This window comes from Nycticebus coucang, chromosome 1 (assembly GCF_027406575.1).
Source record: "Nycticebus coucang isolate mNycCou1 chromosome 1, mNycCou1.pri, whole genome shotgun sequence".
In the NCBI taxonomy this organism is placed as follows: domain Eukaryota; kingdom Metazoa; phylum Chordata; class Mammalia; order Primates; family Lorisidae; genus Nycticebus; species Nycticebus coucang.
The window spans coordinates 127,542,358-127,567,893 of NC_069780.1; the positions used below are offsets into that span (position 1 = coordinate 127,542,358).

Sequence of the window (25,536 nt, forward strand, 5' to 3'; positions counted from 1 at the left end):
TTAACTAATTTAATCCCACTCATTACCCCACTGCACCATGCCATCACATACCATTCACATCTACCATAGATGTGACTACTGCAGTCATTAAGTTCCCAAACTTTTAAGGGTTGTTGAATGAGAAAACACCTGGTGTAGTCAGCCAGTCTAGCCGTCTGATTACACAGTGTCTTACACTGGGACACACATCACATCTGTACTTCCCTCAGGTCAGAAAAATAAAGGGTCACTTGTTGTAAGCAAAGACCTTGATGTACACGCATATGCACATACACTTGGAGCCCACAAGAACTCCCTAATTGCATGTTTCTTTTGTAGCTAGATCACATATTGCACAAAATATTGCTTTTCCTGAAAATATTCTAAATCAGTTGAGTGTGGGGAGGTCAACAGAGTTGCATTTACATCTGTGAGCACCTCGTGTCTATCTGACTATTTCACTGCGCACATTCTCCCCGTATACTTAAATCTGTATTTCAATTAAGATGGTTAATAAGTATATCTTTCATAAGTATAACTGATGACATGTCAAAGGCTAAGACAAAGAGATGTTCTCCCTGTACCCTGAAGCTTGAGGACTTAAAATCTAGAAATTGCATTCTCAGGCTCTCTTTCAACTCGAGTTCTAAAAGCAAATAGAGCACCAAGGCCCAGAGGTGGAGGTGTGATGGAGGTGATCCTCCTGCTGCAGCAGCCACCCTGGCTGGCAGGAGGGTCGTGGAGGCCAGGATTCTTTTTTTTTTTTTTGAGACAGAGTCTCACTATGTTGCCCTCAGAAGAGTGCTGTGGCATCATAGCTCACAGCAACCTCAAATTCTCGGGCTTAAGCAATTTTCTTGCCTCAGCCTCCCAAGTAGCTGGGACTACAGGGTGCCCACCACAATACCCAACTATTTTTTGTTGCAGTTGTCATTGTTGTCTAGCAGGCCTGAGCTGGGTTTGAAACTGCCTGCCTCAGTCTAATGGCTGGTGCCCTAACCACTGAGCTACGGGTGCCGAGCCAGGAGGCCAGGATTCTTCTGCACTAGTGTGGCAGCGTCCAGTGTGGGGTTACAGAGGCGCCTCCTGCAGAGGCAGCACAGCCTCCAGATCTCTGAGTACAGCTAAGTCAGTGCCTTCTCAAAGTCAGCGCCCCCACTGCAGAGGCAGCAGCCCTCCCACTGGCCAGTTCCATAGTGTTCCCACTGAGATTTCTAGAAATCCAGCCTGGAGCCTCCGCCTCCGCCCTTCCCTTCCATGTACCTAATTCCCCATAACAAATCTCTGCTCAAGGAAACTGCTCATTTGTTGCCCCAAAGCCAACTTTAACAGATAACAGTAAGTGCCCAGGGCTAAATGCCCAGGAATCATCCCAGTATGCTCAACAGCACTTAGAAACTGGGAGCTCCTTTGTTGTCAGATATCAGGGGCAAGCAAGACAGACAGTGGCATTCCCGACATTCGATTTGATGTAAGCATTCCAAATCGTATATAAAATCAGCACATTGTACCACATAAATGCATTAATGTATACAGTTATGATTTAATAAAAAAATAATAAAAACAGCACATTCCACAGTCAGAGGTAGTAGCCCCACAGGCATCTTCAGATCTATGTAATTTCTACGAAACTACTGGTACTTCTCATAAGTACCACTTTGCCCACCACACTAAAAAAGGAAGGAAGGAAGGAAAGAAGGAAAGGAAGGGCGAGGAAGGGAGGAAGGGGAAAGAGAAAGAAAGAGAGAGAAAGAGAAAAAGAAAGTCCAGCCTTTGCTAAGGAAACTTTGCACAGAAGCTTCTGTCTAACTAACTGAGGCCAGTCCTCAAAGAATCAGGCACTCTTCGGCCCATATTTAGAACAGTTCACCTACAAAGTTTTTAAAAAGTCTGCCTCAGTCTATGTTTGCCTGGCAGAATCTGACCTCCCATTTAAATGAGAGCCAAACTATTGCCAAGCCCACAGAAAAAAGAACTGACTGACTGTTGAGGGGCCTGACGCACCTACACACAAACCCTTTCCCCCTCCCTCCTCCTTTCCTATAAAAGACCCAAAGGATGCAGCTAGCCCATCCTCAAGTTTGTGCCAAAAGACCCTAAGCTGACAGGCAAGCAGTGGAATTCTCCCACCCTGTATAAAAGGAGCCTCTGCCCCCGGGGCGCAGACACCATCTTTGACTGCCCAGGGATGTCCCCTCCCCCTTTCAATAAACCGGACCTGAACCTCTCCTCTGTGGCCTTATCTCTGGGTGCTATGGTTTAAACCTTTCACTGACCACATATAAAAAATCAAATAGAGAATTATAATGCATACAGGACTAAGATGCTGGAGTGAGTCCATGGGTGCCAAGAATGTTTATATTAAATTATTAAATTTAATATAAAATTCAATTATTCCTATTAAATAATTTATATTAAATAAATTCAATAATATGTATTAAACGTTATATTAAATAAACATCTTCACTATGAGGATTCCAATAAGATGCCAAATCATTTGCACACCAAACTTCATATATGGGCATCTTTGTATACAAGGAGGAAAGAGGTTACAGTAGGGATAAAACAATATTTACATGTTACCTAAGTCAAACAGGTCCTCCCCAGCTAGTAATATTAATAAACCATTCAAACTCTAAGACTGGTCAACAGCATGTTTTCCTGAAGGGACAAAACATCACCTCTGGCCCCTAAAGACTCTGGGCTCTAATGCTCAGGTCTAAGGGCAGAGATTTAATAGCATCTCAATCACACAATGAGGCCATTCATTAGCGCTCCATCTCCATCAGCAGCCCAGGGGATGAAAAAAGGCTATTTTCTCTCAAGATCAGCCTCAGAAAAGCTCTTTAATAAGGGAAAGGAAACCAAAAGGCAGACCACTGGGCCAGCCATCAGGTGGCTCTCTTTCTCTCAGTGTAACCAATTCTGTCACCAGCAAGATAATTTTCAGTTCAATGAGCACTTTCCTATGTATCAAAAATGCCAATAGTTTTCTGCTTTACTAATGTACTGTCTTGGTAAGATGCCGTGGGCAGTTATGCAATGATCCCAAGAGGGAATCTGGATGGAATCCTTGACTCATCTGAAGCTCAGACCCCACGGTGTGACTGTGGTCATCACAGCAGACAACTGGCGCACATAAATGCTCTTCTGAGCATAATATGATCCTGGCAAGGCACAGACAGTCCCTCCAGCAGCAGATAAATTAACCTGCTCTAGGCTGGATAGTATATGAACTTTTATATACATAACAGGGTAAGAAATACACACAATTCAAAGTTCCTTTCATAGCCACCTCCAAAACCACACAGTCCTTGGCATTTGGTTCCAGACACTGCAGTAGTGAAGAAGCCTCAAAGCTCACTTCAGAGTCCTGAGTAGGGTTTCCCAGGGAGAGGGTTTAAAAAGAGCTCCCCAAACACATATCAACTTCTGCCGTCTAGAAAGAAGAGTCCAAAGTTCCTAAGCACTGCTCTTAGCTTGGACACCAGAGTCACTAGCAATCGATTTTCACTGAAGATAAAATGAGCAGGATAATCACATAAATGCAAAAAGGATAAGCCAGTAAAACAACAGAAAGTACATATTATTTTTAAGTTTCTTGAGGTTTAATTTATGTGCTATGAAATTGGCCCATTGTTAGAGTACAATTCACTGTCATTTAGTAAATACATAAATTATAAATGCAATTATAACCACAATCTAATTATAAGAACATTTCTATTACCCCTAATATCCCAAGTACCAAGTTGCAGTCAATCCCTGTTTCCACCCCCAAGTCAGGCAACCACTAATCTGTCTTATGTCTTTGTAGATTTGCTCCTTCTGGATATTTTATACAAAGGAGTCACACAGTATGTGCTCTTCTGCGCACAGGAGCCAGCAGACTACCTGCTGCCTATTTTTGTAAATAAGGTTTTATTGGAACACAGCCACGCCCATTCCTTTATCTATAGTCTGGTTAGCACTAAAAGAGCAGAGCTGGGAAGTTGTCACAGAGGCCATCTGGTCCACAAACCTGAAACATTTACTCTCTGACCCTGTATAAGCACGTTTGCCAGCCCCTGACTTAGCATAATATTTTCATTTCATCCATGTTGTAGCATGTTTCAGTCATCCATTCCTTTCTACTGAAGAATAAATATTCATGATATATCACATTTAATGTATATCGCATGTGTTTATTATTAAGACATCACATTTACGTTAATATGTACTAATACATCTCACTTGTTTATCCCTTCATTTGTTGAAAGATATTTGGATTGTTTCTCATTTGGGGCTATTACCAATAATGCTGCTATAAACATTCATGAGCAAGTCTTTGTGTGAACATATGGCTTCATTTCTCAGGGTAGACACTTAGTACCCAGGAGAGGAACTGCTGGATTCTATGCTAAGCTTATGTCGAAACTTTTAAGAAATTGGCAAACTGTTTTCCAAGTGGCTATCCCATTCTATGTTCCCATTAGCAATGCGGAGGTTGCTATTTCTCCACATTCTCACTGCCTCTTGCTATTGTCTGCCAATTTTATGATGGCTGCTCTAATGATATGAAATGGTATCTCATTGTGGTTTTAATTTGTATTTCTCCTAATGACTTAAGGATGTGAAGCATCTTTTCATATGCTTGTCAGCTCTTTATCTTCTTTGATGATGGGTCTATTCAATCTTCCACCCATTTCTACTTCGGTTGTTTGTCTTATTATTGAGCTGTAAGAGTTTTTTATATATTTTGTAGCTATGTCCTTATCTGATACATGATTTGTCAGTATTTTCTCCCATTTCTCTATGGGTTGTCTTTTCAATTTCCTAATGGTATCTTTTGAGACACAAAAATTTTCAATTTTGATGAAGCTCAAGGTATCAAACTTTTTCATTTATAGATCTTGCTTTTGTCGTTATATGTAAGAATTCTTTGCCCATCCCAATGCACTGAGATTTTTCTCCCATGTTGCCCATTGAAGTTTATAATTTTGCCTCCCAGCTTTTTGCTGCCAGCCATTCAACTGCAATAGCACCATTTGTTGAAAATGCCAACCTTTCCCATATTGAACTGCATTGGCACCTTTGCAGAAAATCAATGACCTTAACTGAAAGGATGTATTCCTAGATTACTACTTCTGTTTGACTCTTCTATGTGACTATCCCATACCATCTTGCTAAATACAGTCTGATCATAAATTTTGGAATCAAGTAATATAAGTCCTCCAACTTAAGTTCTTATTTTCCAAGATGGCTTTGACTATTACAAATCTGTTGTATTTTCACTGAAAAAGATCTGGAGAAAAGGGAAATATTATGCACTGTTGGGAAGGTAAATTAGTATAGTCTATGGAAAGTTGTATGGAGTTTCCTCAAAATATTAAAAATAGAAATATCATATGACTCAGAAATCCCATTATTGGATATATACATATATACCCATATCTCCAAAGGAAATGAAATCAGCATGTCAAAAAGATACCTGACCTATGAATTATTGAACCTATGAATTATTTAATGATGTGTTATATAATTTCTAAATATTTAAGATTTTTTTCAAATTTGTCATTTGAAATCCATTTCTAATATGGGTTTATAAATTAATACCACTGTATTGTCAAAACATACCTTTTATAACTTTAATCTTTTAAAGTCTATGGAGACTTGTTTTATAGCTTAATGTATGATGTATCCTGGAAATGTTCTCATATTTTCTTTAATGTATATTTTTCTTTCACAGGGTGGAGTATTCTACAAATGTCTGTTGAGTCAAGTTAATAGTGTTCTTTAAAGTGGTTTACATACTTTTGATTTTCTGCGTAGTTATTTTATCAATTATTTAGAGTAGGATATGGAAGTTAACAATTATTGTAGCTGAACCTTCTATTTGTCCTTTGAATTCTGTTAGTTTTTTTTGCTTCATATATTTGGGGCTCTGTTGTTAGGTGCACATACATTTATAAATATTATGTATTTCTGGAGAATTACTTGCTTTCATTATAAAACATCCCTCTTTGCCTTTAGTAACACTTTTTTTGTCTTATACTCTATTTGCCTGGTATTAATAGATCTATTTCAATCTCTTACGATCACTCCTTGCATGGAATACCTTTTTCTATTTTTTTTTTTTTTTTACTTTCAACTTATTTGCATCTTTTAATTGAAAATGTGTTTTACATACACCACATGGTTAGATCTCATTTTTTTATATGGTGTGACTATATCTACCTTTTCATTTGCACTTTTTTCTTTTTTTGTTTTTTTTTGAGACAGTCTCACTTTGTTGCCCTTGGTAGAGAGCCATGGCATTAATGTTCACAGCAACCTCAAACTCTTGGGCTTAAGCGATTCTCTTGCCTCAGCCTTCTGAGTAGCTGGGACTATAGGCACCTGCCTCAATGCCTGGCTATTTTTAGAGAGGGGAGTTTTACTCTGGTTCAGGCTGGTCTCGAATCTGTGAGCTCAGTAAATCCACCTGCCTCGGCCTCCCAGAGTGCTTGGATTACAGGCATGAGCCACTGTGTCCGGCTACATTTGTACTTTTTCATCAATTCATATTTAATAGAACTTGATGGGGTTGGATTTATCTCTGCTTTTTTTGTTTCTTTCTCTTTTTTTTTTTTTCCTGCTTGCTTTCTATTTATTCTACATTAGTTTTAAGTTGCTGCTGTAGCAAAGTACTTAGTGGCTTAAAGCCAGGCATCTTGGAGATGCTTTCCTCAATCCTAATCTTCCTGCCTTTCCATGCTCAGAATTCTCTAACTCCAGTAGCACCATCTCTTTCTGGTATGGGTCAGCCAGGAAATAAGAGAGTGTTGGTGAACAGAAATCAGCCATTAATAAATCCTAGGCACCAAGCAATGGAGCTTAGTCCCATCCTGTAACTCATACCACCAATCTGTCCTCACACAGCATTTTTCTCCAGCGTGATTATCACTGTGCTGGAGGGGAAAAAAAGCTAATTCTCAAAATTTCTGCTACATTAGATGCTAATATTCCTTTTTGACAATGAGAAAATTAGTGTTCAAAAGAACTCGTAAGTGCCTTGACCTTGAACTTCAGGCTGTACATAACAGGAACTCAGAGCACTGGTGTCTCAGATCCCTGAAAAGTACAGCCAGTGCTTGAAACCCAAAGCCATGCCAGATGACCATGTCTTTAATGATGCCAACAATCTGCACAAGATACATTCATTGAACTGTAATTGCAAACATAATTTTCATTATTAAGATACCAGTTTCCCCATGGACTAAAATCTCAATCACCTTTGGACTCTCTTCAGAGTGGAGCCCAGTCTGACTCTCAGTGCAACCAGAGATCTGCCCAACACCTTCCCAAAATGATATGAGACATAAATTAACAGGCTCAGGAGCTGCCTCTTCAGAGGTCAGAGGAAGGGACAGGCTCATCTTCCAGTTGCATCTAGTTCTCTCCTTGGTTCTTCCCAGTTAGGTTTCTTGCTGACATCTAACACTTAGCTAATCGTGAACTGAGATCATTATCGTATTAACTTAGTCTTTCACAATTACATTGTGAGGCTTTGGACTAACAAATTAACCATCTTCATTGCTTCTTTTTCACCATTGAAAATATATTTATATGTAGTCCATCAAAAATATCTACAGTAACATTTCTCAGACTCCTTTGCCTTTCTGAACAGTCCCAGGGAGACCCTAAGTATCTCCTCACAACACTACCACAAAAACCTACTGCAAGGCCCCTGGTCCTCTTTTCCCCAATTTGTCTGTCATGGTGAACACCATTACATAGCATAGGTTCATTACCAAAGTGATTTCTAGGTCTCTTGGTCATGACCAGATATTACCCTCCTTTTATTGGATGACCTTGGGATAATACAATTAATACTCATCTGCAGTTATTTTACTAATTCTTGCCCATGTACCAGTCCACTGGGGCAGTACATGTGTGTTTGTGTTTGTACATAAGTGAGTCAGGAGGAGACAGGAGGGTGGGGGGATGGGGGATGGGGAGATGTGTCTACTTCAATTCAACACTCTGGTCTGTCATGGAGATAGGGGCTGAAGATCTGAGTGAACAGTCCCCGTTGTCCAGAAGCTTACAAAGGAGAGGAGGAAAGAGTTAATAAAAGCAGGAAATATTCATTGAACCCTTAGATGGTTCCAAATACTGATCTATGTCACCTCATTTAATCTTCATGACAACTTTGTGTGAGTTAGGTTCAATCATTATCCTCACTTTAAAGATGAGAACAATGGGACTTAGGCTGCCCTAGGTCACACATCTAGATAAGGCACAGAAGTCACATGCAGGACTTTTTGATACCCAAATTCTTCTCTTGAACCCTCTATAATCCTGACTCCTTGGAGAGTTTTTCTTCACTGCCCATATGAACACCCCATTCTCCCAAAGGCCCTGAAGGCCCATGTTCCCTGAAAAACATCCCTTCCCACTGCCAGATCACCTGTCACCAGCAATCAGAGGCCACTTCTCCAGAAAGCATCACCCTTGGGAAACAGCACACAGCCTCCCATTCCTACCCTTAATGTAATAAGAACAGAAGTTCAAAGCCAGACCAAGGGCAAGAAATTCTGAGAGGACTGCTTTTCACAGTAGGCAGCCTGAGCATTTTCCAAAAATCAAGATTGGAAGTCCACTGAAAATGGTGGGGCAATGTTAGAAACTATTGAATTGCACTTTAAATGGGTGAATTGTATGGTATGTGAAATACAGCTCCACAAAGCTGTTTAGAAATTAAAGTATGATGGGGCAGCCAATCTTCAAGAATGAGAAATTTCTCCCCCTAGGTCACTGTCAAAGGATGTTGAATGAGCAGGATGTATTTCAAAGAAACTCATGGTGGGTAGATTTTAAAATAAGGTAAATAAATCTGGTTGGTGAATGCAGAGGTTTCTTTTACTCACCATGACAGCTCTATTACACCTCTATCTGAAGAAATGTTTATGAGAACAAAGAAATATATTCAAATCCCTAAAGATGCCTTCTATGTTTGTTAATCAGTATCTGAGAACCCTCCTCAGGAAAGCTTTGGTGCTAAGCCCCAAGCCCCTGAGCCTCACTGGGAAATTAAACCCAAACCATGAACTCCACAAAAGAAATCAGGAGTAAAAGGCAATCACTGAAACTTCATTATACACAGGAAATGACTGAAATCTGAGTGGGAAGGAAGTTGAGATCCATATTTAAAGCTGGTCAGTAATTAAAACATGGGAGAGGACGTGCCTATCAATTAATGGTTCAATTGTCTCTTCAGATATCAGAGGGATGTGGCCCTGAAATACCACTTCACAGAAGTAATCCAGAGCACCACCGCAGGAGTCCAGTCTGTCATTCAGAACTGCCCTTGAGTAAGTCATGTTACCTCGCTGGGCCTCTTTCTGATATAGGTGTATACATACAGGATGGCCATAAAGTTCATGTGCAATCTTCTGTATATCAGAAGAAGAGGATAATCTCCACCCTCCCACATCACAGGCTTGTTGTGATGGACACACATGCCATTCCTTATTAAAGGGCTTCAAAATTATAAGGCAGCACGCATGTGTAAGTACAGGGTTGGATCTTTCTAAGTCCACAACGCCAGCACAAAGCAAAGGAAGTGAGAACAGGCCTTGCAAACCTTTCACACTGCAGTGCGGAAGCTGAGGTGGGCAGGGGCAGATGACCCTACCTTTGCTGAGACCGTATGCCGCTGGCGCCTGCCTCTACGGGAGACTGCGGCTTGTTTTATACACAATCCACAGGAATTCAGAGAACTGACTTTGGCAGAGGAAATCTCTGGCAGAGTAACCTTATTTACCAGATGAAGGTTTATCCAGACTAAGATGCTCTGCTGTTTTTAATTAATTCTGGATTGTGTACAGGATCTTGAAAATTAGAAGCGAGAACAAAGAAAAATCTGTAAAGAGGAGGAGGATTACAGGCAGGTAACATCTGTGCTGTTGCCACTCAAACGCTACACATAATTAAACAATCTAGCCTCAGAGTCTTACAGCTGGTGATCCCATAATATCTGAAAAAGATGTTTGGTCCACCCCACGGCTACGTGCTACATGTATTTAAACACACACACACACATCACAGTCATATTATTTTACTCTATTTCAATTAGGCTCTTTTGGGTTTTCTGCAGGTTTAAGATTCTTTATTTTCAAACTCAGTGAAATACAATTTGCTTCAATGTAAGTCTTTCATCAGGCCTCATCAGCGACGCACATGTAGAACTCTTGGCGATATTAACTTAGTCCAGTGCCACAGATGCTGTCCCCTCTTAATCAGATACCAGCTAAATTCCTCAGATGTTACCTAAACCAGGAATTGTGCACCCACAAGGAATAACTTGGAGAGCCAAAGGAAAAAAAGCATTTTAACATTAAAAAAAAAAAAAAAAGTCTGCTGCCAGAGACAGCTGACTAATTGGAAGAGTATAGGAAATACTTTGAAACTGTATTAACCTATTCCTTCAGGGTCAGGCACTGAAGCCTTGTTATTTTGCTAATGTGACATTTTCTTTTCGTTTTCCAGGGCAGGGTTTAACACGGCCAGTAATTCCACTGATTATGATCAGTATTCTGGAGTTTACACCTCGATCCTTTAATATTTGCTTTCTGCCTGTTCATCTAGTCTCTTCTCCTGGATAGTCAGTCCTTAGAGAATATTGCTTTGTATTTCATGTTTTTCTTGCTGCAACCCCTACTATGGTGCTGGGGGTGCACAAAAAGACCTATATGAGTAATACAAGATTAAACAAAAATCGAGTAAACTTTGTGCATAATTTAGTCCACAAACTGGGAAAGAATAATACTTTTAATTTGGGCAGTGACTTTTGAGCCTAGACACCAAAATTCTCTGAGGAACAATCAGATTTAGACCTTGTATTTAAAAATTCTACACAGCTGATATCTCTGGTGAAAGCTTCTCCAACAGAGCAGGGTGGTGAGGTCGGTGGTGGATAGACATTCCTTTCTCTCCCCACAAAGGTTCTGGAATTCCCACTTCTCTGTAGCCTCTTTCCTAAAATCATTGGCCCAGTTTTTAGCCACAATATCCTAAGAGCCAGAATCACAAAGTCCTATATGATGAATACAAACCACCTGTTTTCCTACCAACGGAAAGGAATTTACTAGTTTCTTTCCAGCTTTTCTTCAGACTTCTAAATACCCCATAATTCCAAGAGACCAGCTTTTCTGCAAGGGGCTTCCAACCAGGCCAGTCCCAACCCTTGGGCAACCGAGATGCTCAAGTGAGAGTAACATGTCACACAGTCCAGCTTCAGTTTTATCTTAAAATGATCACTACAATTCAAATTCCGCATCACAGACAGTAAGGACATGGGGGCAGGGATGTGGGGTGCTCCCCTCGGTTTGCAGAAAAGAGTGGAGCCATTAAGTTCCTCCCTATTGCTAAGCAACAGTTGTGTTAAAATCAAACTGCTCTCAGCTCTCAAACAGCAGAAAAATGAGTCTTTTCAAACCAGGGCACTACAGGTGAAGGGAAAAGAGAAAAACTGTTTAGAGACCTTGAAATATAAGGTAGATCTAAGCTACCTGTTAATTTCAAATATATTACCTCAATTTCAAAATATTTGGTAGATGATGAGGACACAGTGCTCGTTTCCACAGGGAACAACCCGGAAATGCTTCCCTATCCCAAATGAAAATTTCCTTCTTAAATTTAGCCTGATGATGAATAATTTGGCTCAAGTTTACTGGCTACCATGATCCTACCTTTATTAGTTACCAATTGCTGCTTAGAGACTTAAAACAACAAACACTTGTTATCTCAGTTTCTTTAGGACAAGACTGGAGTCTGAGCTGATGGCTCTGGCTGAGGGCTTCTCCTGAGGTTGTCCTGCCGACAGCCATCCTGGGGCTGGAGGATCTGCTCCAAGCTCACTCGCCTGGCCCTTGGCAGGAGGCCTCATTCCTGCTTTCTTGCGCTGGGGGACTCTCCTCATGACATGGCAGCTGATTGCCCCAGAGCAAGTGATCCACAAGAGATTAACCAAGGTGAAGGGTCCTGTGCCTTTGATGACCTAGGCTCCAAAGTCAAACATGATCACTTCCACTTTAGTCATTAGAAGCAAGGTACTAAGTCCAGCCCACAGTAAAAAGTAGGGATGTTAAGATCCACCTCTTATAGGAAGAAGTATGAAAATATTTGTGGGCATATTTTTTAAATCATGAGACCACTCAAAAGAAATATTCATGTCCCTTTGTGAACAAAATGATAGCATTACAGAACCACAAGGCCGAGTTTCAGGTATGCCCTATATAGGAGGTTAGACAATTAAGTGTGTGAACTAATTCTAGAAAAAAAATGCTACATACCTCATTGCTGACTATCACTACAGTCACCTGCAAAGTACTCCCCTGGAAGCCGTGCACTGGCACCAGCACCTAGTCCACCCTTCAAAGCACTTTTTAAAGGATGAGTTCATGAATTTAATTGTACAGCCTCGTTACAACAACAGCTCTGATGACCATTCCAAAATGGTTCCAAAATTGCTTTGAAGGGTGGACTAGGTGCTAGCATGGGTGCATAGCTTCCCAAGGGGAGTAACTCAAAGGTGACCATGGAGATAGTCGGCAGTGAAGTCTGTCACACTTTTCCTAGGATCAGTTCAGCAGAGGCTGAGATTGGTGACAAACCCCCTGGGCCCTTTCTTCATTATTTTCTTAAACAACAAGTGCCCTTTGGGCCAATGTAATAGAGTACTGGTGAATCCAAGAAGGTGGATTACAGGTTTCAAATCTGCCACTTTCTACTTACATAACCTTAGGTGATTTACTTAACTCTCTAGAAAGTGGGTATGATCATAGTAACTACTTCACGTAAAAGCCAACATATGGAAAGCTTAGAACAGTGCTTAGTATATAGTATGCCTGTGGAAGTATATAACTCTAAATTAATATTGTTATTGTCACATTGATAAGTGCAACCCCTCAATTTGTATACAGAAAGGTCTGGCTAGGCAGCACAGGAAAGGTGTTTGCAAGAGGTGGGTGAGACTTTGGGAGGTCCTCTGTAAAAGCTCTCCACAATAGTTACACAGACACGGTAAACAAGAGAGGCTAATCGCACATCATCCAGTTTCCTCCTCAGGTCTCCCCAGCGCCTGCGAAGCTGGAGGCCATAAGTGCCAGCAAGTGTACAACCTGTACTGACTACATCTGTGTCACAGAAAAGGAACACATTCCAGACCCGTAGGTCTGAGGGGATATTTTCCTGGCAGATGAAAAGCCCCCTTTTCCCTGAACATTGACCCACGAAGTTTCTAAAATTACTTTGAATGTTTAATCTTTGACATACTAGTTTGAAAAATGTTATAACTAAAAGCTTATCCCATCCTTTTAATATATGGGGGCCTCTGAAATGTTACATAATCACAACATTATCTTGGATTACCTCTCCCTAAAGAAAATTCACTGACAAGTTTCACTTTCCACTGCATATTGTTTTGTTTTTCCATTGCGTATTGTTGAGGCTGTCTACTTTTTCTAACTTTCCAGAGTCATTCTCAGCTTGGTGTAATCCTGACATGCCCACTGTGGTTTATTGAGCTCCTTGTATTTATTGTAAAGGTTCAAATAACTGAAAAGTCCAGGAACCAGAATGGTTTTTAGCCTTATATAATGAAAATTTTTGTTTTATGATTGCTCTGAATCATCATTACATAGTGAGAGTCTCTCTGATTCATCAGAGTTTATGTTTAGCATTCTTGCATTGTTGAACATATTTTGTTGTACCTTAAAAAAATGTGTACTCTCTTCAGAAAATCAGAAGTCCTATGCTTAGAGATTTTTTTTCTCTTCCTAATTGACCTTTCCCAGCCTAAGATCTTTCATCTTTAAAACTAAGAGACTTCTCTTCTATTAATATACTTTTATCCACAGAAAAGTTCTACAGAACCAGGATATAATCCTGGAAATGCCCTGAAAGGCACACCCGGAGAGCAGCTCCCTACAGGACCTGGTAAAATACACTGAGACTTCTGAACTCCTGATCAGACTGTAGGAGGCAGGGCCGGCTTCATGCTATACAATCTATGTCACCCTGGGCCCTTGCTTAGAAGGCCCATGCTCTCTTCTGTTGCTGCCTTAAAATTCTTAATATTTTCAACAAGAGACCTGCATTCTCATTTTGCACTGGGCTCTACAAAGTTCCTCTTGCAGTCTGGTCCTTATACCACCTACTGTGTCCTGTGGAATAAAAACAACCAAAGAACTTCCTTAGAATTCACCTTTCCCCCTTGGGATTCTGAGCAGCCTTTCAGAGGCAAGCCCTCCAAAAGGGAGATGTTACTATGTATTAATAGCCAGTCTTAGCAAGAGGACCTGTCTCCAGGAAACAGACGCAGAGTTCCAAAAGGTGAGAACACGCCAAGGACAAAATGCAGCAGGCTAGCAAAAGGGAAGAATAATAAGAAATAAGGCAAGGGTGAGTTGCCCAGAAAATGAAAACACAGTGAGGGCCCCATACAAGAAACATTACAGGTAGCCAATATTTTGACCTTAGATTTCTGAATACCCTTGCTAAAATGGGTTAAATAGACAGGCTGCTTCCTGCTATGCCCAGACTAACAAGGAAAGAGAGAACTGGATACAGAAAGTGAGCATACTGTTTTTAGGGTTGGAACACAGGAGAGCAGTAATACTCAGCCTTACGTCTGTTTTCACAGCATTTACACGTGTGCACGTTTCCATCAGTAACATCTCCCTTTTGGAGGGCTTGCCTCTGGGAGGCGACTCAGAATCCCCAGGGGGACAGGTGAATTCTAAGGAAGTCCTCTGGTTCCTATTCCACAGCACCCAGTAGGTTGCCTAAAGACCAGACTGCAAGAGGTACCCAAGCTCCTTTGGGAATCAATGAACTAAAACATGTACATGATATTAAGTTTCTGATTTTGAAACAGAAAATCGATTTCTATGTCTTGCCTGAAGTTTCAATTTTAGCTTGTAACATAGGCATTGAAAAAAGCCCAGATTCTGTGCAGATAAGCTATTTAAACAGTGTGGAGTGTTCTCACTAATCCTGAAAGAGACGACAGACAGCAGGGTACATGTGTGGCATCAACTGAATTCACAGTAATAAATACTCTGCTGTAAATTCGATCATTCTCAATACAGAGATAAAGGCTTTCTGGAACCAGATCACATCTTTGCACCAAGGCTCTGGTTTCTGCAATCTTGTGAAAAATCCCAGGTGCCTCAATACCACTGGCTGGCCACCTAAGAAACCACCCACAGGCTACTAACTTCTCACCCAGCTCTTCTCTCTGGATTTCCCAAACTTCTGTATCTGTCACTGAGGCGAACGCCAGCTGGATGCTACGTAGAGAGGTGGGGAAAGAGGCTAGAAATGGATGTGCTGCAGAGAAAAACAGGAGCAAGGGTCAGTAACAACACGTTTAAGTCATTCAGGTTCCCCAGGCTCTTGCTCTTTTTGAAGTTAACATGGGATTAGTGGTGACATCAAGGCAAAGAATACAGCAATTTGGTGGTAGACAGGTCTGAGACTTATTTTGGTCGAGGACCTTCACCATGCTGGGTCCCACCCTTGCTTCAGAATCTATAAAATGAGGAGATGAAGAAAGCAGGACCCCACTGTGCCCTTCCATGGTGGAGGGAACAGTGAGGCATCATCCCTCAGATTTGCAGATGAGATTACCCTCGGAAAGCAAAAGTGGTCAGGCCCAGTGAACAAGGAGAGATCAGCTTTCTGTCCAGTGGCCCAGGTGGCAATGAAGAGAGGAAGGAGCCCGCTGCCAGTATTTAGGAGTGTGTCTGGGAATCGGAGCCGTATCAACCTACAACACCAACCGTAAGTGCTTACAGTAAATCTGAGGTCACATACTAGTGGCGCACTGCCAAGTATGGTCCACAGAAGTATTTCTTTTGGCCTGGAATGGTTATTTATTTGTTTGTTTATTTATTTATTTTTTTCAGATTAACATGAGAGTATAGACAATTAGGTTACATTGTTTGCATTTGTTAGGTAGAGTCCAAGTCATAGTTGTGCCCCTCACCCAGGAGGCATGCCATATACTCTTGGACATTGTTTTTTTTGCGACAGAGTCTCACTATGTCACCCTTGGAGGCATGCCATATACTCTTGAACATTGTTTTTTTTTGCGACAGTCTCACTATGTCACCCCGGGTAGAGTGCTGTGATGTCACAGCTCACAGCAACCTCAAACTCTTGGGCAGAAGTGATTCTCTTGCCTCAGCCTCCCAAGTAGCTGGGACCACAGATGCCTGCCACAATGCCTGGCTATTTTTTTGTTGCATTTGTCATTGTAGTTTAGCTGTCCTGGGCCAGGTTCGAACCCACCAGCCTGGATGTATGTGGCTGGTGCCCTACCCGCTGAGCTATAGGCGCCGCCCCCTTGGACATTGTTTTTAAAAGAATGTGAAAACACGTCCAACAGTTAGAAAGAAGATTTCACGTAAATACACATACAATAACAAGGACAAAAATCAACAAACAACAACAAAGAAAAAATCAGAGAAAACACAAGTGACGCCCTAGTCCTGCAGTGCCCCATGGCAGCAATCAGCAGGAGCTGAGCAGTGGTAGTCCCCTTTAAACAGTTCCCACTTAGGGTCCTTGCCTGGGCCAAAATGGATGGAACCGCAATGCAGTCAGGCAGTGATGAAGCAATGTGAGGCACAATCAACTGTATTGTACGTTTGCTGAGGAGGGACAGTAACAGCAGAAGGAGAATGGTCTACAGGGAGCCTAAGAAAGGGCGGTGCAAGGGGAAACAACTCAGCAGTGCAGCACTGTCAGGGACGAGGGTGCTCAGCCCAGCTGTAGCAAGGATTTGGGCTGCTTGCAGGGCACAGGCAAGATGTCTCCATTGCTGTGTGCTTTCTTTCCAGGAAAAGAATGCAGGTGGAAACTAAGAATCAAAGGGAAATGCTAGAAATCAAAAACATAAGACAGAACTGAAGAATGCCTTCCCTAGATTCACCAGCAGATTCAACACAAAGGAGGGAGAATAATGAGTTTGAAGAAGGATCAGCAGAACCTCCAAACTGAAAAGCGAAGAGAAAAAAGGGGGGAAAAAACAACGCCAAACAGAAGAGAACGCACAAGAGCTATGAGGCAATTTCAAAAGGTATCACTCACACGTAATTAGAATTCTGGAGACTAGAGTAGAAGAAATACTTGCAGCAAAAATGGCAAGAACTTTCCAAAATTAATAACAGATCCAGGAAGCTCAGAGAACACCAAACAGAATCAATACCAACACAACCACATGGAGGCATATGATACTCAAACCGTAGCAAACGAAAGATTCATTCTTGAAAGAAGTTGGAGAAAATAAACCCCTTACCAATAGAGGAACATGATTAAGAATGGCCACGTCCATCAGCAGACAGGCCGACGAGAAGAGAGGAGTGAAATATTTAAAGTGTCGAAAGAAAAAACCCACCAAGCTGGAATTCTATATTCAGTGAAATTACCCTTCAAAAGCGAAGGAGCAATAAAGACTTTGCCAGGCAAACAAAAACCAATGGAATTCATTGCTGGCAGACGTGCCCTGTAAGAATTATTAAAAGAAGTTCTTCAGGCAGAAGAAAATGATGTAGGTCAGAAAATTGGCTCTATTTAACGAAAAGTAGAGCACTGGAGAAGGAATAAATGAAGACAAAGTAAAATCTTTTGTTTCTCATTTTTAATTGATTTAAAACATAAATGTTTCAATCAATAATAGTAACAATGCACTGGCTGATTTTACCTAATAGACAAGTGAAATAAATGCCAGTAATACCACAAGGGACGCATTGGGACTACTCTGTTCCAAAGTACCCACACTGCCCTGGCAGGGGGCAGGGGATAGTGTCACTTCACCATGGAGAAACTCCACTACACTGCTGATGGAAATGTAAAATTGTACAGCCACTTTCAAAACCAGTTTGACAGTTCATTAAACGGCTGCACATTAACTTCTCGTACAACCCAGCAATTCCACTCCTAGGTATGTCCTTAACAGAAATGAACACAAATCCATATAAAACTTGCACACAAATGTAGATAACAGCATTGTTCATAGGAGTCAAAAAGGAGAAATAACCCAAATGTCCATTAACTGATGAATATAATGTGGTATATCTCTAAAAATAGTCGGGTGCTGTGGCAGGTGCCTGTAGTCCTAGTCACTAGGGAGGGTGAAGCAAGAGAATTGCTAAGCCCAAAAATTTGAGGTCGCTGTGAGCGGTGACGCCACACATTCCACCATGGGTGACACAGTGAGACTCTGTCTCAAAAAAAAAAAAGAAATAAAAGGCGGTGCCTGTGACTCAAAGGAGTGGGGCATCGGCCCCATATACATACAGAGCTGGTGGGTTCAAACCCGGCCCCAGCCAGAAACATCAAGTGACTGATAAATAATACAAAAATGGATGAGCTTCAAAAAACATTATCCTAAGTAAAAAGAGCCAGTCAAAAAAGGCCACATATTATGTGATTGCATTTATATCTAATATCCAGAAGATAAAAATTGATAGAGACAGAAAAGAGATTAGCAGTTGCAAGGGGCAAGCGAGAGAGACAGCAGCAGAGACGGCCAGCAGGTAAAGGGGTTTTAGGCAGTGATGGAAATATTCTAAGATTCATTATGATCACTGCATAACTCTGGTAATATATGGATTTTACTCCATTGAACTTTAAATTGTATGGTAAAAAATTACCACAACAGTTTCTATTACTTTGAGCTAAAAAGATTTTGTAACATGATACAGAACTCTAGGCAACCTTCCATATTTTAAATGATGAAGAAAAATGAGAATTTATTTATTTATTTATTTTTGCAGTTTTATTTTGGCCGGGGCTGGGTTTGAACCTGCCACCTCCGGTATATGGGGCCGGTGCCCTACTCCTTTGAGCCACAGGCGCCACCCAAAAGTGAGAATTTTAATGTGAAACTTGGTACAAATCAATTATCCATACTATGCAAAAGCTATCAAAAGATAAATGGTTAGGTTATACATAAGATTTAAGAAGAGATAAAAACTGTGGGTAATTCTAGAGTAATTTGGAGCCAGAGATTTTTAAACAAGTGAGGGAGCTCAGGCATTATACTAACTCATTGGTTCTCAAACTTTAGTATGTATTAGATTCAATGAAACAGCTTGTTAAAATGCAGATGCTGTGTCCCAACACCAGAGTTTCCAATTCAGCAGCACTGGCAGGTGGTCCAGGAATGTGCATTCCTAAAGAGTTTCCAGGTAATTCTGATGGCACAGGCCCAGGGATCCCACTTTGGGAACCAGGGCACTAGTTCAACGCTCAAGCTTCCATCATGAAATCCTGGGCCCTAAGAAACTACATAAATTGTCTAAGGTGCCAAGCTTGGTGGCTCATACCTATAATCCTAGCACTTTGGGAGGCTGAGATGAGAGGATCCCTTGAGCTCAGGAGTTCTAGATCAGCCTGATCAAGAGTGAGATGCCGGCTCTACTCAAAATAGAAAAACTAGCAGGGCATTGTGGTGGGCACCTGTAGTCCCAGCTACTTGGGAGGCTGAAGCAAGAGGATTGCTTGAACCCAGGAGTTTGAGGTTGGGGTGACCTATGACCCCCTGGCATTCTATTCAGGGTGACTGACTGATACAGGACTGAAGCTAATTCTGCTCACATCCAGTCCACCAGCCTTCCATGATTCTGCACCTGCAGCACTGAATGCATTAACTAATACTAGACTGTGGAGTGAAATCAAGGTGTGTAGCTCCTACACTGCCTGAGGGTGTGAGTGAGGCTCATATAACCGTTCAAACCATGTGCTTCCACTGAATTAATCAAATAATCATGAATACATCTATATCCAAATCTAATGTGGAATTTGGAAACATCTAGATTTTTTATCGTTCTCTGACATTACCTCAGTAAAATATTCACACACACACACACACACACACACACACACACACACTCTCCAATATGTACCGTCTAGGTGGCTCTCTCCACATTAGCATCACCTGGGGGAATTTTAAACAATCCGAATCCCAGGATAGACTCCAGCGCAGCAAAGTCAGAATCTTGGGTATGAGAGCAGATATCAGTATTTTTAAAAACTGGCCCAAACCTAACTCATGCCAAGCTTCGATCTACTATTTACTATACAAGACATGACTGGTTTTACAGAAAAGAAAACAGATGATGAATTATCTACTTTACAAGTACCATGTTATCACCAATAAAAGATTCACTGTTTCTCTAAGCAATTGTAATGGTGCCATTAATTTTCCTATGAGTGCCTTCACCCATTCCTCTAATTCGTTAAGTTATGCTGACTTGCCCAGAACAGTAAAATGTATAATCTGCTCACCAATAATCAAATTGCTTAAAGCACCTCCCCTGCCATTATTTCTATTCTCATAAAAACAACCCACCTCACTCTTTCACACTTCATTTTAGATCATTTCATAAATGCCATAATTAATCCTATCAGGTGTGTAGCAAGTGTCATGATGTACCCTGACATATTTATTCATTGAATTTGCATTTCTATTCACATAGTAACTATATCCAAACTGCACCTGCACATTCCCCGTATCATCAGCCATTTGAAATGCACACATTTTAATTTCTACTTTATGCAGAGCTGTTAAATTTGAGCAGAGGCCTGCAAATACACTTCAGCCTGCCTGGTGGCACACTTGGACACCTTTGACCGTCCTTTGTCTCAGTCTATTGTATAGCACTAAAGCCCCACCATAGAATAGAGGACTCACTTGACACCGGGGACGGAAATCACGGTGGTGATTTGTACATTATGCTGCTCAGCTGGTCAACTGTTCATTTTCAATTGATGGTATTTTCTGCTGTTTTCCATGACACCACCTAACTTAGGACTAACTTAGAAGAACGATGGCTAATGGTTGAGTAATGATCATTGGCACTCTCATCCGCACTCCCCAACACACAAACTTTCCCATAGATACTATGATTCCAAGAATTATCTGGATTGGATGGACTCAAAAGCAGATTTACTAGGAAGCCAATGAAGCTTAAACTTCAGTGACTCTCAATTTGTATAGGCTGCCCCAAAAGGCGTGGCAGGTGCCCTAAGGGGTTATACATGCAATTTTATACTCTCTTCCTCAAGGTGGACCTCCCCAAACTGTCAAGCATCAGGTCCACAGCCGTGCATCCATCTGTAACTGGGCCTAAGGCAACTTGTAGATCAATGATGGAAAGAAAGAAAAGCCTGCTTCTTTACGATTGCAGCACAAAGCCTAATGCAACTTGTAGATCAATGATGGAAAGAAAGAAAAGCCTGCTTCTTTACGATTGCAGCACAAAGCCAAGTCTTGTCAACATCACGGTATGAAGCTTTAACAGTGTAGGCAGAGCTTGCATTCCAACTGGCAGTCAACATTTAGGGTGACCCTAGGCCTCAGGTCCTGGCATGTCTCGAGGACTTTCTAATGACCAGAATGAGGGAAAATCTTACATCAGATCAAGACCAAGTCAACGAGGTGTGTTTAGGAGCTGCCACATGCTCAGCTCAGGGCTATGGGTACCAGAAAAGTGGTACTAAGCACAAGAGTAACCTCAGTTGTAACACAGAGTTGCCAGATTCCTGTGTATTTGATTGATGGCGAGGATGGGAGTTAGGGGCTGGGAAGGATTAAGGCAAGGAGGGAACCTGAAACTCGGAAACCCACCATGCAGACCACGTGGCTCGGCCGGGAGATCCCTGGTTTTCTGTTGTGGGCCAGGACATGGGAGAGCTGCACTTCCAGGAATGCCCACACTGCAGCCAAACCAGCAGACGGGAAGCCTGCAGAGACTGAGGAAGGCCCCACATGTTTACCTGTCTACACAACCCTCCCTCCTGCTTGCTTTTGCAACTCATTAGGTTCCAGGGTGCATTCAGGTTGGCAATTCCTGATTTACAGAAGAGACACAAGTCTCTTTTAGGAGTTGACTCTTACCTAGCACTCCCTTTGAACACCTGAGCAGCATCTGGATCTAGCCCTTCCCTGGACCTGCCAGCTAGCAAGTCCCAATCACCTTCCTAGCACGTCCCTGTCTCTGCTCCAAGTACACTTTCTGCACATTGTCCAGTTCTCCTAGGCAGGTGGAAGCCCCCGCAGGGCCAGTTTCACTAAGTGGCTGAGCCCCAGAAATGTACTGGGTGCCCCCACAAAAGAGACCCTCTTTGTTGCTGCCACGAACCACTGAAACTGACCCATGGGCAGCTTGCAGGCATAAAAGCAGAGCGACCAGCAGTCAAACCCAATCCCTTATTGCCTTTGCTTCTAAAATTGAGTCAGGTGGCTCCTTTCTACTTGATAGGCACCATCACATCGTAAAACAGCAGCAGCCTGCTCACCCAGGATTAAGACTGCCCTGCAGCTGGCAGCACTGGCTGGGGGCTGCTAGAAAGTGCATGTGGCCCTCCTCAGGAAGCACAGCCAGGGGCCGGCTCTCTGAAGAGAGCTTTTCTAGGGGTATTTTAGCTGCAGGGAGAAATAGGAAGAAAGTCAACAGAAGCAGCAGGCATTCAGAAAAGTGAGGAAGACTTGGTTCTTTGGTTACTTTTTCCTTCTGGCCCAGTGTGCACTGACCAGCCAAAGTCAGAAGGCCATTCCCTAAAGTTCACTAGAATAGTTCAATCTTCACTGCAATCTCAGGTGGAAAAATGGGTCTGCCCTTACTCAGCCTCCAGTGAGTGGGGAAATGGACTTATCTGGAAGTAACCCCAACGTATTTCACAAACCATACTGAAATCAGGAAACCTGTGAGGAATGCTTTTGTACTTCACTTTTTCCAAAGACCAGCTTGTGAGAATGGAAGACAGGAGTGGTCTCAGTAAATCCCAAGTGATAACTAACCCCCTGAGAGCACAGCAAAGACTTCCTTAGAAACATTTTCTCAGAAATGTTCATTATGATAATATGTTTAGTCAACTGGATGGACAAAACATCATTATGAGCCTTATAGGCTATTTTGTATGATGCTGATGGGACTTTGGGGGGAAGGTTTTAGGAACATTTGGGCAAGGAACACCCAATTTTCCTGGCCACATCCAGTGATGTGTGGCAAAATGTTGAAGAATAAAAAGAGGTCAAGCTGTGAAATTTTTATTTAGATGAGGATGGATATATAAAATAACATATGTTATACTAGTTAACGTATACATTACTGTGGTATTTCATGTTCACGATAGAACATATCTCTTGTTCTTCAATTTAGAAAAAAAAATCACACAGGTTATACCTGCTAGTTGATATTGTGAATACGGCATCACAGGCTTTGGAAAGGACTCCTTTGTGGAAGATGACAATGGCTAACCAAATACACCATTCTCAAGGTGCTACAAATCATGATGATTGAAACTCAGAGGTTTAGTTTAGGTGAAGACACGGCAACAAGGCTATTTTAACAGCTTACAGATTTCTCGTAACATAATGTCCTCCATGCACGTGAGAGAAGAGCAAAGAGATAATGAATGTGATTTTTGTCTGTTCAAACACTGTGCTTTTATTTAAGTACGTCTTCTTTACCCTGAAAATTAACTGACAGCAGATTGGAAAGAATCGTGGATTTACTGGAAACGAATTATGAGTCAACTAAAGCAATGATTCCTCTAGTTCCTCCAGCCCAACCCCACAAGCCTTCCCTCCCACCTTGCATATGCTTTTAGTATTGTATTCAATTAAAATGGAAACATGTTCCCAGTAATTCAGCTAAAAAGGTTGAATACCTCCGTAAAACAACATGAGAGAAATAACACATCCTTCTCTGATGCAGAATTTCTCAGAAGTGTAACCCACAGACCTTCAGTGAAAGTCACCTGAAGGTGCCTATTGACTTATTTGGCTGATTTTTTTATTGCATATCTTTATAGGGTACAGCAAAATGTTCTGATGCAGCTATACAGTGACGAATGATTGGATCTAACTAAATACCATCTATCACCTCACACACTTACCAATTGTTCTGTGGAGAGAACATTTAAAAATCTATTCTCTTGGCAATTTTCAAGTACACAGGGTATTATTTTTAACCACAGTCACTAGGCTGTACTTAGATTTTCAGAACTTATTCCTCTTGCCTAACTGAAATTTTATGTTCTTTGACCCACATCTCCCACTTCCCTCCCTCCCCACCGGCCTCTGGCGCCACCATTCTGTGCTCTGCTTCTGTGAGCCCCACTTTCCAGATGCCACATCGGAGTGAGATCACACAGTATCTTTCTGTCGTGGGCTCATTTTACATTGCATGCCCTCCAAGTTCATCTACATTGTTGCAAATAACAAGATCTCTGAAGATACTTCTTTAAAAGACAGTGTTCCTGGGCGGCCCTGTGGTTCAGTGGGTTCAAACCCAGCCCTGGTCAAACTGTAATGACAAAAAAAATCTCAAAGGCTTTAAAAAATAAATAAATTAAAGACTGTGTCCCCCAGAAATACTGATTTGGAATAAGAACTTAGAATCTTCATCCTTAACAAGCTGCCCAATGAGTGCATCACCAAGACGCTGGCAGTTGAGGGCCACCGACCTCATGCAAACTGTCACCTATGCCTGTTTAGCTGCTCCCCCACTCACCTGGTGGACTCCCGTGTCCTGCTGCAGCTGTGGCAATTGCAAAAGCAGAGGCCGGCGAAACAGAGCAGTGGGCATTGTCAGCTGTCTGTCCTGGTAAGAAAGGAAATGGAATGATGAAGCAAACAGATAATATTCTGTAACAAAAATTCTCATTTCCATTCTGACACCGGATGGAGGGTTGGACCAAATGCCCTGTATTGTCCCTGTTAATAGGCAAATAACAAGATTGCACATCAGCAATCTCACTCTAGGTGTGTAACCAAGAGAAATGAATCCAGACTTCTATACAAAAACTTGCACAGGAATATCCATAGTGGGTAAAAAGTAGAAACTATCAAATGTCCATCACACAACCAAACACAAGAGAGTATTATTCAGCCTCAACAAGGAATGAAGTTCTGGAACGTGCTACCATGCTGAGCTGGATAAACCTGGAAAACATAGGGAAGGAAGCTGATGACACAAGGTCACACCTAGCATGATTCCCTTTATATTAAATATCCAAAATAGGAATCTGTAGAGAAAGAAAGTAGATGAGTGGCTGCCAGAGCTGTGGGAAGACAGGAATGAGGAGTGTCTGCTGTTGGGGGGGGAAAGAGGGGACAAGGTTTCTTTTCAGGTGATAAAGATTTTCTGGAATTAAATAGTGGTTACGGCTGCCTGACCTCGTGAGTACATAAAAACCACAGACTGTGCATTTTAAAAGGGTGAATTTTATGCTGCATGAACCATATCTCAATTTAGAAAATATATTTTTAAAAAAATGTTACATCATCTTACTAATAGAATTTCCTTCTCAAAATCACCTTTAAAAATGGGAGTGGGGTTAAGTGTAGTCCTGCGAAAATTTAAAGGATGAGCTTCTCTTTCCTCAGCCTGTGCTTCACACACGGCACCCGCTAAGGCTGGTTTTCCCTGCTCAGATGTTTAGGGAAAACAATCTGCTGTGATTCTGACCTCCAGGCTTTTGTTTGTCCCTAAAGCTATATACTCATACTTAAAATAA

At 41.7% G+C, this 25,536-nt stretch overlaps 1 protein-coding gene across 2 annotated transcripts in view; it reads right to left on the reverse strand.

Annotated features, from left to right (window-relative positions):
- RASGRF2 (Ras protein specific guanine nucleotide releasing factor 2) overlaps positions 1–25,536 on the reverse strand; it is a 274,601-nt gene that overhangs the window by 81,225 nt on the left and 167,840 nt on the right. For both annotated transcript variants that reach the window (XM_053587375.1, XM_053587384.1), the window contains exon 17: positions 24,531–24,620. In XM_053587375.1, coding sequence (XP_053443350.1) covers positions 24,531–24,620 — 90 coding nt within the window. The remainder of the gene's footprint in view (positions 1–24,530; positions 24,621–25,536) is intronic.